This window comes from Vigna angularis, chromosome 2 (assembly GCF_016808095.1).
Source record: "Vigna angularis cultivar LongXiaoDou No.4 chromosome 2, ASM1680809v1, whole genome shotgun sequence".
In the NCBI taxonomy this organism is placed as follows: domain Eukaryota; kingdom Viridiplantae; phylum Streptophyta; class Magnoliopsida; order Fabales; family Fabaceae; genus Vigna; species Vigna angularis.
The window spans coordinates 609,418-627,448 of record NC_068971.1 but is presented as its reverse complement, the minus strand read 5'-3'; the positions used below and the strand labels follow the sequence as shown (position 1 = coordinate 627,448).

The 18,031-nt window shown below is 36.0% G+C and overlaps 1 protein-coding gene across 1 annotated transcript; it reads left to right on the top strand.

The window, feature by feature from the left end:
- Positions 1-9,847: 9,847 nt before the first annotated feature.
- LOC108321645 (uncharacterized) lies at positions 9,848-12,150 on the top strand. Its single transcript, XM_017553461.2, has 4 exons — positions 9,848-9,994; positions 10,549-10,741; positions 10,835-10,898; positions 11,439-12,150. Exons 2-4 carry the CDS (start codon positions 10,581-10,583, stop codon positions 11,733-11,735), a joined length of 522 nt encoding a protein of 173 aa, XP_017408950.1. The 5' UTR covers positions 9,848-9,994; positions 10,549-10,580; the 3' UTR covers positions 11,736-12,150.
- Positions 12,151-18,031: the final 5,881 nt, after the last annotated feature.

The following is an 18,031-nucleotide window of genomic DNA, read 5'->3' as shown; positions in this document are numbered from 1 at the left end:
CTCTCAATTTCATATATTTCATTTTATCCAACATCTCATGCATAATATGTAACTCAGTCATATATCATTCTCATTCCATAAAAACGAACGTTCAACATAAATCAAGCATAACAGCTTCAGATAATCAAAATAACGAACATTCATGCAAGTCACCCTAGAAACATCATACAGTAAAATAACGAACGTTCATACCATCATTTCATACATCAAGCATTTCTTTCATACAGCCAAATAACGAACGTTCACATAGCATACATCAAAAACAGTTAAACTCAGTAAGCTTCCCTTACCCGGAAATGGACGAACGTTCACTGACGCACACACAGACGCTTCTCCACTCAAGTTCCACTAACCAGCGCTCGTTAATCCACTGTACGAGCGAACGAACCCCAACACCAAACTCAGAATCACGCTACTCTAAGAAAAGACGAACGCACAACTCAGAATTGAGTTTGCATGCAAAGAAAACGAACGTTCAGAGAGGAAGAAAAGACTTACGAGATTCACTAACCGAACGTTCTCCTCTGGAAGCTCTTGTCGCCGAGCGTCCTTCCACGTTGCCGGAACCAGAATTGGAGGAGGTGCAGTGGTGGTTCCTTAGAGAGATAAGGGTGCAGAGAGTGTAGAGAGAAGGAGGAGAGAACTTAGGTTTCTCAGAAATGCAGAAGAGAGGTGCGTGCAGGGGAAGTGGGGAATAAGTTCAGAATTTCCACTTGCCAGCGCACGTTCGCACACCACCAGCGCACCCCATTCCGCCAACGCACGTCTGCACTCTGCCTGAGCACTCCACTACGCCTCTGACAACCCACGCCGGACGGTCGACCACTGCACTGTTGCCACGCGTCTTCCACCATCGCGGACGCACGTTCTCTCTGACTGTAGATGCCGGACGTCCACTCTCAGGGAGACACGTGTAATCCACTACACCGAACGCACGTTCCCACTGTGCTCTGACTCAGTTGGGCGTGCGACAGCTGGCGTTCAGCAGAGGGTGTCGGGCACTGTTTGTCGGCCATGTGTACTGCTGAGGTGGCGTGCTCTCCTGCTGCCACGTGGACGCCACGTGGACGCACGTTTTTCGAGGCCTGACATTCCCCCCAACTACAAAAATTTTCGTCCTCGAAAATTAGGACTGAGTCTCGAACAGATGGGGATACAAATCCTTCATAGCATCTTCTACTTCCCACGTAGAGTCGCCTGTCTTCTCGTCCCAGACGACTTTTACCAATCTAACTGCTTTCCTCTTGTAGTACTTGGTGTCGCTATCTTCAATGCGTACCGGCTGCATTTCCAACGTACGATCTTGACGAAGACGAATATTTTCCAACTCTAATACATGAGAAGGGTCGGATACGTACTTCCGGAGTTGAGAAACATGAAAGACTGGATGCAAGTTTGATAACTGAGGCGGCAAAGACAACTCGTATGCAACTGGTCCAATCTTCCTCAAGATCTGATAGGGTCCGATGAACTTGGGAGATAACTTTTTGGGTCGAATAGCTCTCCCAACTCCAGTGGTCGGATGCAATCTAAGGAAAACATGATCTTCTGCATCGAACTCCAAGGGCCTTCTCCTCTTGTCAGCATAAGATTTATGTCGACTCCTGGACATCTTTAACCTCTCTTGAATCAGCTTCACCTTCTCAGTCGTCTGCTGAATGAGTTCTGGTCCTGTTAACACCTTTTCCCCTTCCTGAAACCAACACAAAGGTGTTCGACATTTCCTTCCATATAGAGCTTCAAAAGGAGCCATTCCTATACTGGCTTGAAAACTGTTGTTGTATGTGAACTCCACTAAAGGCAAGACTTCATCCCAGACGCCCATGTGATCTAGGACACACGCCCTCAATAAGTCTTCAAGCGTCTGAATGGTTCTCTCGGACTGACCGTCTGTCTGAGGATGATAGGCCGAACTCATTTGAAGTTTACTACCGAGCTCACTTTGTAATGATCTCCAGAACCGAGAAGTAAACCTCGTGTCTCGGTCTGAAACAATGCTGGATGGAACTCCATGCAGGCGAACAATTTCTTGGATATAAAGCTTAGCCAGGTTCGTCATTGACATCTTCAGGTTGACTGCTAGGAAATGAGCACTCTTCGTCAGTCGATCTACAATTACCCATACGGAATCATGATTCCTGACTGTGCGAGGTAAGTGAGTCACAAAATCCATCGCAATGCTGTCCCACTTCCATTCTGGAATCTCTAACTGCTGAAGTAATCCACCAGGCCTTTGATACTCAGCCTTGGCTCGCTGACATGTTAAACATGATGCCACAAAACGCGCGACATCACTCTTCATTCCCGGCCACCAGAACGTTGTCCTGAGATCTTGATACATCTTAGTCATACCAGGGTGTATGCTAAGACGACTGTGATGTCCTTCCTCAAGAATAATCCTCTTTAGCTCGCCATCATTTGGAACACACGTCCTATTCATGTAGCGTAAAAGACCGTCCGTTCCAGTGTTGAAATGCTTAGCTTGATCTGTACCGAGTGCGTTCAAGATCTTCACCAGTTCTTCATCTTCTCGCTGTTTCATTCTGATTCGGTCGAATACATCACTAGAGATCCTACAAGTATAGCATTTGATAACATTCGGTTGCAAGTCAAACTGTAACCTCAGATCTCTAAAACTTTCTACCAAACTCAACTCTCGGACCATCATAGAGGAGACGTGAACTACCTTTCTGCTTAAGGCATCTGCTACCACATTTGCTTTTCCCGGATGGTAGAGTAGTTCAAAGTCGTAGTCCTTCAAGAACTCTAGCCAACGTCTCTGTCTCATATTCAGCTCCTTCTGATCAAACAGATACTTGAGACTCTTGTGATCACTGAACACTTGGAATGTCGATCCATACAAGTAGTGTCTCCAGATTTTCAAAGCAAAGACGACTGCTGCTAATTCCAGGTCGTGAGTTGGATAATTCTTCTCGTGAATCTTCAATTGCCGAGAAGCGTACGCGACCACCCTCTTTTCTTGCATGAGTACACAACCCAAACCCTGATGAGACGCGTCACAATATACTACGAAGAGTTTAGCCGTGTCAGGAATGACCAATACCGGGGCGCTCGTTAACTTATTCTTCAATTCCTGGAAACTTCCTTCACACCGATCGGTCCAAGCGAACGGTTGATCTTTTCTGGTCAGCTGAGTCAACGGAGCTACTATCTTGGAAAACCCTTCAATGAACCGTCTATAGTAGCCCGCGAGTCCCACAAAGCTACGAACTTCAGTTACCGAACGTGGACTCTCCCACTCCAATATTGCTCTTACTTTTGCCGGATCCACTGATATTCCTCCAGCTGAAACTATGTGTCCCAAGAATGGCACTTCCTTCATCCAAAATTCACATTTAGAGAATTTGGCGTACAACTCCTTTTCTCTTAGTACGCCCAGAACAGTCCTCAAATGATCCTCATGTTCTTCATAGCTCTTGGAGTAGACCAAAATATCATCAATGAATACCACCACAAACTTGTCTAGATACGGCCTGAATATACGATTCATGTAGTCCATAAATATTGCTGGGGCGTTAGTCACACCGAATGGCATTACTACATACTCGTAGTGTCCATAACGAGATCGGAAGGCCGTCTTCTGAATGTCTTCTTCCTTTACCCGAATCTGATGGTATCCCGACCGTAAATCAATTTTTGAAAATATGGTCGCGCCATGCAATTGATCCAGTAGGTCATCTATCCGAGGCAAAGGATACTTGTTCTTGATAGTCAGCTTGTTTAACTGCCTGTAATCAATGCACAGACGAGAACTGCCATCCTTCTTCTTCACTAAGAGTACTGGCGCTCCCCAAGGTGATGCGCTTGGTCTGATAAACTGCTTGTCCATTAACTCTTCTATCTGTTCTTTGAGTTCAGCTAACTCTGCTGGTGACATCCGATATGGTGCAATAGAGATAGGTCCAGCATTCGACACTAGGTCGATAGTAAATTCCACCTCGCGCGGAGGAGGTAATCCAGGCACTTCGTCAGGAAATACATCAGGGAATTCATCCACAACTGATCGTTCTCCACTCGACTTACTGGACGATCGCTCATGATTCAAACCTTCAAGTCGTTCGTCAGAATGCGTCATGATCAGAAAACAACTAGCACCATCCACGATGTCTTCCTTTAGCTGACCGAGCGTCACCGATAGCTCTACTTCGTACTCGTCCGGAAACACCAATTCCTTAGCACCACAGTCAATGAGAATGCGATTGGCAGCCAACCAATCCATTCCTAGGATCACTTCCAAATCCTTTAGGGGTAGGCAGATGAGGTTTACCTTATAGTTACGTCCTTCAACCTCTATAGGACATTTAACACATACAGTGGACGTCCTAACCTCACCCGCTGCTGGGGTTGATACTACCAAGTCGAACTGCATCTCGCGTTCGGCCAATCCCAATTTCTCAACACACGCCTTCGAAACAAAGGAGTGTGTTGCCCCCGAATCATACAACACACAAACAGGCATTCCATGTAATAAGCAAGTACCAGTGACGAGCGTACCTGAACTGGCAGCTTCCGCGCCCGTGATCGCATAAACTCGACCGACAGCCTGAGCTCGTCCACCCCTTCCTTGCTGCATTCTCCCAGCATTTGGCGGTCTCATCGCCGCTCGTCCACCCATATTACAGTCGCGTTCTATGTGACCATTTCTTCCACAACGGTTGCAGGACTTCACTCCCAATAACTGAGGGCATGACGACCGGTAGTGTGGTCCTCCACACTGGTAACACCTGACTGATCCCTGCTGTCCAGACTGTCCGGCAACAACCATAGCCTGAGAATTTGATGGTTGTACTGGACGAGCATACGGCAACCTGTTCCGATTCATATTCGGTCTGGACATGATCGGCCCTCTAGTTGGTGGTTGCTGCTTCTTTAGTCGTTCTGCTTCAGCCACATTTTTCTCCAACACTTTTGCTCTCTCAATCATGGCCGGAAATGACTTAATACAGAGGCTGGATATCAATACCTTAAGATCACTCCTCAGTCCATTTTCAAACTTCCTGCACTGCCACACTTCACTGGCGGCAAGGGTATTAAAGCGAACCAGATGTTTGAACCTGTTGGTGTACTCAGAAACAGACATATTACCTTGCACCAACTGGAGAAATTCCACTTCCTTGCCGAAGCGAACACTATCCGGAAAATACTCCTCATAAAACTTTTCCTTGAAGACTTTCCAGGAAATAGGGCTGTGAGATTCTGTTAGCAACATCTTCGCAGTCGACCACCAATGACTGGCCTCTCCAGTCAATAAATATTCAGTGAATGCCAGTCTTCTATCGTTCGGACATTCCTTGGCATCATAGATCTGTTCTATGTCCCTTATCCACTGATCAGCTCCGTCAGGAGGGCACTTCCCATCGAACCTCGCAGGGCGATGCTGTAAAAAGCTCTCCAAAGTCCACTCACCCTGATGAGTAGCATTCGAAGCAGATGCTCCCGGCGTACCCCTAGTAGCTGCAAGAATTTCCATTAGCTGCCTCTGAGTCATTTCAGAATTGGCGCGAGCAGCTTCCAGATTTTGTGAATTAATCGCGTTCTGCTGCATCAGAACAGCATTCTGCTCTTGTAGCTTCTCAATCACAGATTCCAACAGCCTCGTGTTATTCGGCACATCATGTTCATTGATCTGTGGTGGAGGAGGAGGAGGAAGTCTAGGTGCCATTGGTTCTCTGGAAAGTAGAGGAAATGATCGTTAGATAAGTTCAAAGAGTCTATATTACTCAATAAACGAATGTCGAGCACACAGCAAAACATGCATGGTGCACTCACAACCTACAATGTCCTTAAAAGAACAAAACTGCTCTGATACCACTAATGTGACATCCCAAAAATACAGTCATAACTATAAATTTAGAAAATCACATATAATAATAATTCAAACAGTTTTCCACTAGGAAATTGAAAATTTTAAAACTTTCAAACGAACGAACGCGCAAGGACGAACGTCCTTGAGTACAAAACCAACATAACGGACGAATGTGCAAAAGCCGCACGTCACGGATAAGAATTACAATAAGAAGTCGAGCGTACAAGAAACTTGGCCGAACGGTTTACAGAAACAATTACCGAACGGCCGAAATCAATTTAAATGAAAACTAGAGATGGTCGAACGACCACTCATTTCAACAACTAACTAGCCGAGTGTCTCACTGCTCGGTCTTCACTTCAACATCAATCAGGTTCTCTTCATTCAGCGCCTCTTCCAAACGCTCGTCTCCCTCTGCTCACATCCACACGAATGATCATCGCAATGACAAGACGGACGTACAAGGACAAAGGACAACACAAGGAAAACGAAAGGGTAAGCTTACGTAATTTAACCCATGCATTAACATATAAGTTCCAGTCAACAGTTTATTCCACACATACATAGCAACATACGCATTCATCATACATCACATAATTTAACGCACGTACAAAATAAAACTCAACACGACTGACTGTCCGGACTGTATGAAATCTGCGTAGTTACAGGCGTTCGCGCACCCGGGTGGTGTGGTAACTGGCATCCTCATCAGCTGCCACCCGAGGTTAGTACGCTCGTCCAAAGTACCTCTAAGGACGACGACCTCCTGCCGTTCCCACACATGACGTGCGTTCTCTACTTGAGAACGAGCACTCACGGAACATCAGGATTGAACAGCCAACATTAACTTCCCACAGTCATACTTAACAATTTCCAATAATTTTCCAAGAGTCGTTCCTACCGGGAACGCTCATTCAATATCCATAACTTTCATTTCATCTCAAATATTATTCACCATTCACTATTCACCAATCCATAATCATTTTCATCTTGATAGGGAAATCATCAAAACCGAACGTTCTGTTCTCAATAAGACCGAGGACGAACGCTGTCAGTGAGACCAAAAGACGCTCGTTCAAATCAAAGTACGAACGGCAGAATTTCAATAACGTACGGGAATACATAATCTACTGTTCATTGGACGAACGCTATTTAGTGGGAAAAAGAACGAGCGCTCAAAATGATACCGAGCACTATTAGGACGAATGCTCGAGGCCGAGCACTATTTGGACGAACGCTCAGTTGGAGACCGAGCACTATTAGGACGAATGCTCGAGGCCGAGCACTATTTGGACGAACGCTCAGTTGGAGACCGAGCACTATTAGGACGAATGCTCGAGGCCGAGCACTATTTGGACGAACGCTCAGTTGGAGACCGAGCGCCACTTTGAGCGTACGTTCAGTGTAAGACCGAACGTCTTCCAGTACGATCGTCCGGTGTAAGACCGAACGCTATTCTGAGCGAACGTCTGGTGTAAGACCGAGCGTTCAATAACTCAGATTGAAAATCTTGAAAAATAAACTAAGGGAAGTTTGGAGCAGTAATACGAACGGGGAAAAGTTCACTGTTACATATTCATACAAGTACACAGAAAGAAGAAGTTCATCAAACGTACAGTATTCAACAGTGAAAAACCGAACGCTCAAACAGTGAGGACGTTCGTTCTCGACCAGGATTCTACCCAGATGACAGTATCCCATTTCAATGATTTTTGCCAACAGAACCGAACGGTCAATGACCGTTCAGAACGAACGCACAACATCTCATGGAAGGTTCATTTCTCATAAAATCAGATCATCTCATTCGTTCATATAAACCCAAACTCTCAATTTCATATATTTCATTTTATCCAACATCTCATGCATAATATGTAACTCAGTCATATATCATTCTCATTCCATAAAAACGAACGTTCAACATAAATCAAGCATAACAGCTTCAGATAATCAAAATAACGAACATTCATGCAAGTCACCCTAGAAACATCATACAGTAAAATAACGAACGTTCATACCATCATTTCATACATCAAGCATTTCTTTCATACAGCCAAATAACGAACGTTCACATAGCATACATCAAAAACAGTTAAACTCAGTAAGCTTCCCTTACCCGGAAATGGACGAACGTTCACTGACGCACACACAGACGCTTCTCCACTCAAGTTCCACTGACCAGCGCTCGTTAATCCACTGTACGAGCGAACGAACCCCAACACCAAACTCAGAATCACGCTACTCTAAGAAAAGACGAACGCACAACTCAGAATTGAGTTTGCATGCAAAGAAAACGAACGTTCAGAGAGGAAGAAAAGACTTACGAGATTCACTAACCGAACGTTCTCCTCTGGAAGCTCTTGTCGCCGAGCGTCCTTCCACGTTGCCGGAACCAGAATTGGAGGAGGTGCAGTGGTGGTTCCTTAGAGAGATAAGGGTGCAGAGAGTGTAGAGAGAAGGAGGAGAGAACTTAGGTTTCTCAGAAATGCAGAAGAGAGGTGCGTGCAGGGGAAGTGGGGAATAAGTTCAGAATTTCCACTTGCCAGCGCACGTTCGCACACCACCAGCGCACCCCATTCCGCCAACGCACGTCTGCACTCTGCCTGAGCACTCCACTACGCCTCTGACAACCCACGCCGGACGGTCGACCACTGCACTGTTGCCACGCGTCTTCCACCATCGCGGACGCACGTTCTCTCTGACTGTAGATGCCGGACGTCCACTCTCAGGGAGACACGTGTAATCCACTACACCGAACGCACGTTCCCACTGTGCTCTGACTCAGTTGGGCGTGCGACAGCTGGCGTTCAGCAGAGGGTGTCGGGCACTGTTTGTCGGCCATGTGTACTGCTGAGGTGGCGTGCTCTCCTGCTGCCACGTGGACGCCACGTGGACGCACGTTTTTCGAGGCCTGACATCATCAAACATATAAACATATATATCACCCTCAATCTTATAATTAACTAAACCTTTATCAGGTAAATGTATCACATCACTTAAGTGAGATAATTCTAATAAATACAAGTAATTACATTTCTTCTTCGTTCAACAAATATTTTTTTATTAACACTTATTACTTAAGAATTCTCATCATGATTATGCAATACACTAATTTAATCTTATCCAATAAAATTTAAAACACATTATATTGCAACTAATTAAACATCATAATATAACTAGTTAAAAATAAAAATGTAACATAAAGATTAAACTAATCTTTAAACTTACAATAAGCTTTTCAACTTGAGGTTCAAAAAGCTAGTTAAATAATCCCCATTCATTATAACTTTAAGCTCATCTAAACTAAACCATATTCAATCTATTATTCCACTTAAGAGATTTTGGGTTACTGTAAAATTAATTCTCAAGTTTAACCAAATCATGTAACAAGCTGGCTTTTGCTTAGATCCATCACATTTATGTTGTGGTAGTTGAGTAACGGTAGAAAAACACATTAATCTAAGTAACAGTTACAAACATTGAAAAAAAAGGTCTAACTTTGTACTGTTTCATACAGAAGGCACCATCTAAATTTTTTAATTTCATTTTTTCACTAGTTTTACCAGCCACTTATCAACAAAGTACACTGCAATGTTAAACCAGTAATTTTATATTAATTTACGCGATTGTAATAGTTTAATCATAAAACTTTTTAAAATATATTAAATAAAATTAATCTCTCAACAATATATTGATAACTTTATGTATTAAAAGTAAAATTAATCTGTTTAAATAGAAAAGGAATTTTTTTTCAAAATTTTCAGAAATAAAACTTCACTTCTTCTTATCAATATTCAATTGATTCTATTAGTAAAAAAATAAAGGTAATTTATTTTTTAGATTACAACTTTTTTATAAAAAATAATTTTTTTTCTCTAAGTGTTTAAAGTAATTCTGTACTCACAATTTGATAAAAAAAAAAATCAATTGATCCTGACATTTGCTTGCACGTGATAGTATTCTAATATAGTTTGTAATTTAAAGATTACAAAAACAATTAGAAGACAGTGCTCAGTAATGATTTCAACCCTAACGACGCCGTTTAAGCGTGTTCCTCGTTCATGCTAGCTTCGTTGCTTTACCTTAAATAGGATTGCTGTGAGCATAAGGTCCCCTTCCTCTCGCCCTTCCAGCTTGGTTGATTTCTTCGTTTGGAGGATACCTTCAGAGGTCTCTCTCTCTTTCTCTCTCTAGCATGTTTAATGTACTTTGATTTGTTCATTTTTTCTCTTTAATTTTAGCATTCTGTTCATTACCTCATCTGAAGATCTATTCCATATCTATATTACCCCCTTTTAATTTTGTGTCTGCTAGCTCTTTGTAAGATGGTGTTAGTGATTATTGTTGTTTAACATAAGCTCAAGTTTGATTTTTTATGTACCTTACTTATCCTGGCACTTCTTGATCTACCCATAACAAAGAAAAGACAAACATTTAACATTTTCATAGTTTACTCTCAGATCTGCCGTTAATTTGTGCACTGATTCGACCCCATTGTTTAGGTTGTAGATAATTGGGAAACAGTGAAATGGGTGGTGGCTTTTCGTTATGAAGTTTAGATTTTTAATTTTTCTATTTTCCATTTTGATGCATTTAGTTGATCTGGCTAAACGGATCTGTTGGTAACTTGCAGCTGGGTTGAGTGCTATAATTTCCTTTTGTAAATAAAATAAAATCCCAGCTTCTGTTTACATTTCCTGATTTTCTTTTTTGGCTTGGTTTAGGTGTTCGAGTGTGAAGCTAGCAAATTTTGAGGATGAATTGTTATAATCTTCATCAGAATGCCTTCTCAGCACGTGAAGAGAGGAGGGGCTCTCTTCCCATTGCTGATCAGAATGGCCCTGTATTTTGCCCTAAGCCACGCCGAGCTGGAGTTTTAATGAACTTGCCTATTCGACCAGTGAAATGGCATTTTGGGTAACTTTTATAATTGATCGTTTGCCTTTTGATTCCATTATTGTTCTTTTTACTTGATGAAGACCTGATCTGTTTGCTTTTGGTGTTTACTAGCCAACAAGCTGAGGGGTCTGATTCAAAAGCTGGGGCAGAACTACTTGACATTGTTCTTAAGAGGGTAAGAGACGACTCTGTTACAAGTTATTAGCTTATGTTTTTAACCAAGAAGAATAAAGAACAGTCAAATGGCATGTAAATTTTATCTTTCTTAGAAATAGTTTATGTTTCTAAAAAATGCATGTTATATGAAGTTTTTATTTGATATTGATATGTTTATTTTTATGTGAGAATGCTTGTGGTATTTTCAAAGTTGCATCTTTAGATCGCCATTTCTTATTAGATGTTTTTGAGCTTAAAGACATGTTGTATTTTTCAAGCTTTAGTAAGGTTTTATGAAACGGTCTTCAACTGCTATTGCGGCTGCAACACATAAAGTCGTTTTGTCTGCAACACTAATTGGCTGTATTTGTCTGTAATTTTTTGCAATATTACTTACGGTGACAACACCACACCCTCCACTACAACTTGCAATTTTATACCTTACTCATCACTCATTATTGATAGAACCGCAGATAGTTGTCATGGCCATTGCTTTTTGTGCAACGGATGTTGTTGTCTGTGATCTTTGATTGATTAATTTTAATTTTGCTTTCAATAGGAGAGTTACTGGGAGGACTTTTCCAACCAGATACCTTCCTCTCCTCCCTATTTTTGTGGTTCTCCTCCAGTTCGGGCTGCGAATCCCTTGATCCAAGATGCTCGCTTTGGGGATGAAGAGAACAGTCTTGCATCAACAGTTTCCTCGCCTTCTGGTTTGCTATCTCCATCTTCAGCATCTCGCAAAGGAGGATGTGCTAGGATGAAGTTTGGACTTAAACCAGCTGCAGTTAGAGTAGAAGGATTTGATTGCCTCAGCAGGGATTGTCAGAATTCTGGCATCCCTGCTGTTGCCTAAACTCTATTCATAGAAGTGTATATAGAAGAAATCCAGTGCCATCGCTTATTAAACTTGACTTAACTAGAGAATTTTGAATGTTTTGGAGGGAAGTAAGAAATTCAGTTAGTTGTGTACATAGCACAAGTTTATTCTATATGGTGAGGTGAGTCATCTCATTGTGATTATCCGTAGCAAGTTTAGGAAGTCGCAGAAATTGCAAACCTGTTTTCGAGGTTTGATTTGTAGAGAGCACGTCTTTTTGTAATATTAGGTGGTTTTATCTGAGTGTGTTTTAAAAATTTTAGGCTATCACCACAACTGTGTTCTGTATAGAAATTGGTGATTTTGGTTATGGTTCCTGTAAATATATTTAGGTGACTTTGCACGTATGCTTATTATATGAAGTTATTCAATTGTATTTTCTGTTCCAAAATGCAGATCTTATGTAATCCTTTTTAATTTATGGTTACCGATGTTCATGAAGAAGGTTGGTGGAATGTTGGTTAAGTATGACAGCAGCACCAACTACTTGTTAGATTATTATGAAAGTCATTTTCAATCACCATGACTGATTTATGAACATTAAAAAGGCTTTTCATTCATGCTTTTATTTGCAGAGTTAATGGATTATACAGTTTTTTATTTCAAATAAATTAAAGAGATTATATTTCATTGGTGAGATGTTTTTTCTTTCTGATGTATGAAGAAACTCACAATGTTGATAAAAAATGATTTGGATCATCCTCAGTTATTTGTTTTCTTGTGAACTTTCAGTTCTTGGATTTTAATTCTCTAATGGTTTAGAATAATTATATTACTATCAGTGAAAATTGCACAACATATAAATAAAATAATCAGTCTGTACACTTTTTTATTATTGATGTATATTGGTAGTAATATAATTATTTTAGATAATTAAATTATTCAAATCCAAGAGCCAAAAATGGTAGGAGAGAGTTGGAGAGAAAAATAGTAAAAGATAATTGACATTCAATCAAAAAGGAAAACAGTCCAAAAATATATAGATTAAAAAAGAATATTGCCATTATAATAATTATATACTATAGATAAACTCAACATATAAGTAATACATTAAAACGTTTATTTATTAGAAAATGTAGTTATAATAAAATTTACATATTTAAAAATTCTTATTTAATATAAATTTTAATTATATGTAAATGAATATTCATTCAGTACAATACACATAATAAAACTCTACTCTGAAATAGATGATAATATGCCAAACTACATTTTTTTAATCTTAATATAGTTGTTTATTGAATTTTCATTACATTTTTCATTTTGATGATGAGAAAAGAATGAGGTACTGGAGAAACTATTTCTTACATGGTTAAATTTTACATTGGTTAACTTTAAAATCGAACTAAACCTTTTTATTTATTTACAGAAATACTATTATATTTAATTTAACATTAGATTACTCTGTCCTCATTATAAATATTAGTAAAGATACATCACTATTCACAATTTTGTAATAAAAAATAATAAAATTATTATTATAATTATAGAATAAATATAAATAATTTTTAAAATTTTATTTATAAATAATATAGATAAAAGAGATTTAAAAAATAATCAAATTAAAACGATAAATTTAAAAAAAACCAGATCATCAAAAGAATAAAATTAATAAAGTGGTTATTTTAATAACCTCTCTGTCATCAATGTATTTATTTATTTATTTTATTTTTATTGACTTTGTTGGTAACTAGTCAAATTAACACAAAATGTTTTTATTTTTTTATTTTTATGCTAGAGCATTATAACGTATTGCACGTTATCATTTATAAAACTAAGAAAAAGACTCAGCTATTTTATTTTTAAATTACTTTGTGTGAGAAATATTGGTTGGTTCTTATAAAAATTTGCTTGTCCAACAAACAAACACTTCCTGAATATCGACCAACGCATTAAAATCTATTTTATAATTTGAACATTTTATTATTAAAGTATTATAGTGTTATCTCTTTAAAACTATCAGTACTCTTTAAACTCTTTTCTAGATTCTAATAGAATTTCTAAAATTGTTTGATTTATGTAAAACAAATTCAGAACTTTGTTATAATGAAAGAGAGAATATTTCTAGATGTGATTTGCAATAATAAATAACATTAAATATTTTTTTTTATCAACAAGATGGTATAAAAGAACAAAATGTTTTTGTAATCAACATTTAAAATTTGTTGATTTTTCTTTTGATTGAGTTTAGAGGAATTATTAGTTCTTTACTTTCTATTATGTATATGCATATGCAAATTAATATTTTTATATTAATTATTTAAGTTAAATTACGTAACTTTTAGACTTTAAATAAAATATAAATGATGTAACAAAATTTACGTCAATTAATCACGTGACATTAAAAAAATTATTTCCGTCTATTTAAATCATCAACATATGCAGAAAGAGGAGATATGTATTAGGGTAAATCGATGTAAAAAAAAACTATTTGTCTTAAAACAACTTATTTATCCTTTTTTTTATGCTTTTCCTAAAAAAAATCCCATACAAAACCTTCTAATTTTTAGAAATCATTACCATCTTGGCCTCTCCTTTATATATATATATATATATATATATATATATATATATATATATATATATATATATATATATATATATATATATATATATATATATATATATATATATATATATATATAATTATATTATGAAAGTTGTGTAAAACATTATCTTTATAACACATGAAGATTATATTATATTCTATGATATAATTTCGTTTGTCATAAAAAGTGTGATTACAATTCAAACTGAGAACGTAATACCCAATGATAATTATTTCAATTTGAATTATTATTTTTATAGCTTTACTAGTTATTATTTTATCCTTGATAAATTATTTTACTGTAGTTTATTTTGTTGCAAACCTTCGTCTCCATATTCATCTTTATATACTTTTTTTTCTTTATTATTATCTTTTTTTTTTCTACCCACCATTCCATCTCTAAGCACAAAAACACAAAAAGATATGATTGTTGAAAAAAATACATGAATTCTTAATGAAATGCATAAAAAATAATTCGATGATTTAAATATAATTGCGACATTAATCAACAATATAAGGGAGTTGTACATCAAATCTACGTTAATGTAATGGTGCTACTTAGGTTGTTTCTCGTTACACCCACACATTTCTTCTTGTATCTTTATATTCTTTTAAAATTTTAAAATTATCCTTTGTAATTAAGAAAACTCTACATTCTATTTTTTTTCTCCAACAAGTTTCGAAATTCGTTAAAAGATTCCTTTAACTGATTTCAAAATTTGTTAAAGGATTTTTCAAGTCTTCAATGAATTTCGAAGTCTGTTGAAGAAAATTCTTCAACGAATTTCAAAATTCATTTAATTTTTTTTAACTCATTTCGAAATTTGTTAAATCCTTTGAAATATCTTTCATTGGATTTCGAAATTTGTTGAAGGATTTTTTCTTTAACAAATTTTTTAAAATTCGTTGAAGGATTTTTTTCTTCAACAAATTTTGAAATCCATTGAAGAATTTTTTGAAAGCTTTAACATATTTCGAAATTTGTTAAAAATAAATCTTTTAACAGATTTCAAAATCCGTTGCATAAAACATAATTATGATAATATTTTTGGAATGTGGAGATGCGGGGATAAATGTGTGAAAGTGTAGGAAAAATCGTTCACTAACTTAATGGATCGCGTTGTTATATTTTAACATAATATATGGTCAATTTTCTATCATTATTTCATTTTAATTAAAAATAATTTATAAAATTATTATCTATAAAACTAAAAATTACATTGTAATAGGATTGCATTAAAGATATGTTTATATTAGTCTAAATTTTTCTAATAATTTTTGTTATGATTGTATATGTTTTACGTTTTCAAATTATTTTTAAAAATAGTATTGTTCCCTGATATATATATATATATATATATATATATATATATTATATTGTGAAAGTTGTGTAAAATATTATCTTTATAATACATGAAGATTATATTATATTTTATGATATAATTTTGTTTGTCATAAAAAAAATACTTTGTTAATTATGTTTGTATAACTTTTATAAAGTGTATATACATAATATGAACAAAATTTAAAATGAAATATAATTCATCCGAGGTAGTTTAGAATGACATTTAACAAACCTAAATAAATTAATGTCAAATTTTAAATGATTATATCCGATATTTTTAAGCTTAGATACCAATATGTATATGAGATATGAAAAAATTATAATTTCATATTTAAATTTAAGAACTAAAAAATATATATATATAATATTAAAATAAAGAATGAGATTTTGGTATTAGAAAAAGTGAATTGGACAATTAGGTTGGTGAGCCCATGATGAGGTTGGGCTATTATATAAAAGGTAAATTGGACAAAAAGAATCTAAGCAATGTGTTTTTTGTATTGTTGTAGTATAGTGTGTGTAAGTGAAGAGGGTTGATATATGAGTGAGTAGAAGAATTAGGGTTTGTGGAAAATTTGGCAGAGTGATGAATGCACATTAATAGAATGGTGGGAATTGGATGCCAACCATGATGTCGGTAGGTAAGGCTTTTAAGGAGCCAAAAGTTGAACTAAGGTTGGTGTGTTTGTTAAAAGTTGTGTTGAATGTGTTATTTGTTTATGTTGGAATTTAGACATCAGCCTTCGCTATGGCGCAAAGTGCGCTACAATTTTACACCCACAAACTCACTACTTATCTTTCGTTGGGCCCAAATATTCACGGATCACTCTTCTTCTCCATTTTTGTACATATTTCTTTAAAACCTTTCACCAATAATTCATCATTTTCCACCACCTTTGTCAACATCTTTTCCTCATTAAGGATATACATTTTAAATCAAAACTTTCTCTATGTTTTTCCTTTTTAAATAAATACACGATGCTTCGTTTTTCTTTTTACTTTAGTTTGCTTTGTATCTATGCTTCAAGTTTTACTCATTAATTCCAATAAACATTGCACACGTTTTGTTTGATACTATAAAAGTAATATAGCCAGCTTATGTGTTTTCATTTTGATAGGTGTTTTTACCATCATCAATTGGATTCATTTGCGTTGAGTTCTTCAAAGAAAAATAATACTGATACACATAAATTTTTTATATTCATTTGATATCATTTCTTACTTTTTACTTTTATTTTTGAAAAAATACAAAAATTTACTTATTTGTAATTATTTTATCTTTATCCTGTGTATTAAATGAATGTAAAAGTATGTTACCTTATCATTACTTTTATCAAAGAAAATAAGATTTTTAATCTCTTTAAGTAAAGTTGTAAGTAACAATGGTGATCTACTTACCAATAAGGTTTTTAGTATTTGAGAAAACAAATAAATAAGAGTATAATGAGTAAGAAAGTAAATGGATATAAAAGAGTGAATTGAAGGAGATATCTATGATGAATAAAGTTATAAGTCTTATCATCATATGAATTGGTGAATTAAAAAGAATTATTTTTTTATTTCTTTGTATTTTTATTTTATATTAATTTATATGATATTATTGTACCTGCATAACAAGTTAGAGATAATATTGAAAATAACTAACTTGCTGGTTTTATTTCTTTATTGTTGTGTGATTTTTTTTGTGTTAATAATAATTGATCCACGTTCTTAGATAAAGTGCACAAGTTTTCAAAGTTTAAAGTTTGAGTATAATATATATTGATGCATGTCAATGGCTTATTTGATTTGATACTCTGACGAGGATAAAAGAGATTTGAATAGTTTTAGTAGTCTTTGTAGTGTGTTTAGTTCAACAAGATGCTCATGCTTAACAAAACTTAGTGTGATGCTTATCTTTGTTCATATTTGTATCACACAATTTGTAAGTTTAAAGGATGTTTATATATTTGTAAGTAAGTTTTCAATTATGATTATTGATTGTTGCATTGTCATTTACGAGTAGTTTGTGTTAAGATAATTTTAAATTTTTTTAACAAAGTGTTTTCTTGAATTTTAAAATGATAAAATTTGAACTTGGTTTGAATTGCTCAACTTGATGTCCGAATATCTTATAATGCATAAAATTGACATATTAAAAATATGGTCATGAAAATAAATTAAGATATGAAAATAAAATCATAACATAATTTCTCCATAACATAAATGACGTCATTCACATTAAATTCATCATTTAAAGAGAGTGAGTTAGTTTAGGTTAAATTGATTCAATTATAAATTAATCAATACAATTTAATTGAATTGGATTGAATCGAGTTGTTAATATAATAAACACTCCTAATTGTTTGATTTAAAGATTAGGCAAGAATTAACACGTAG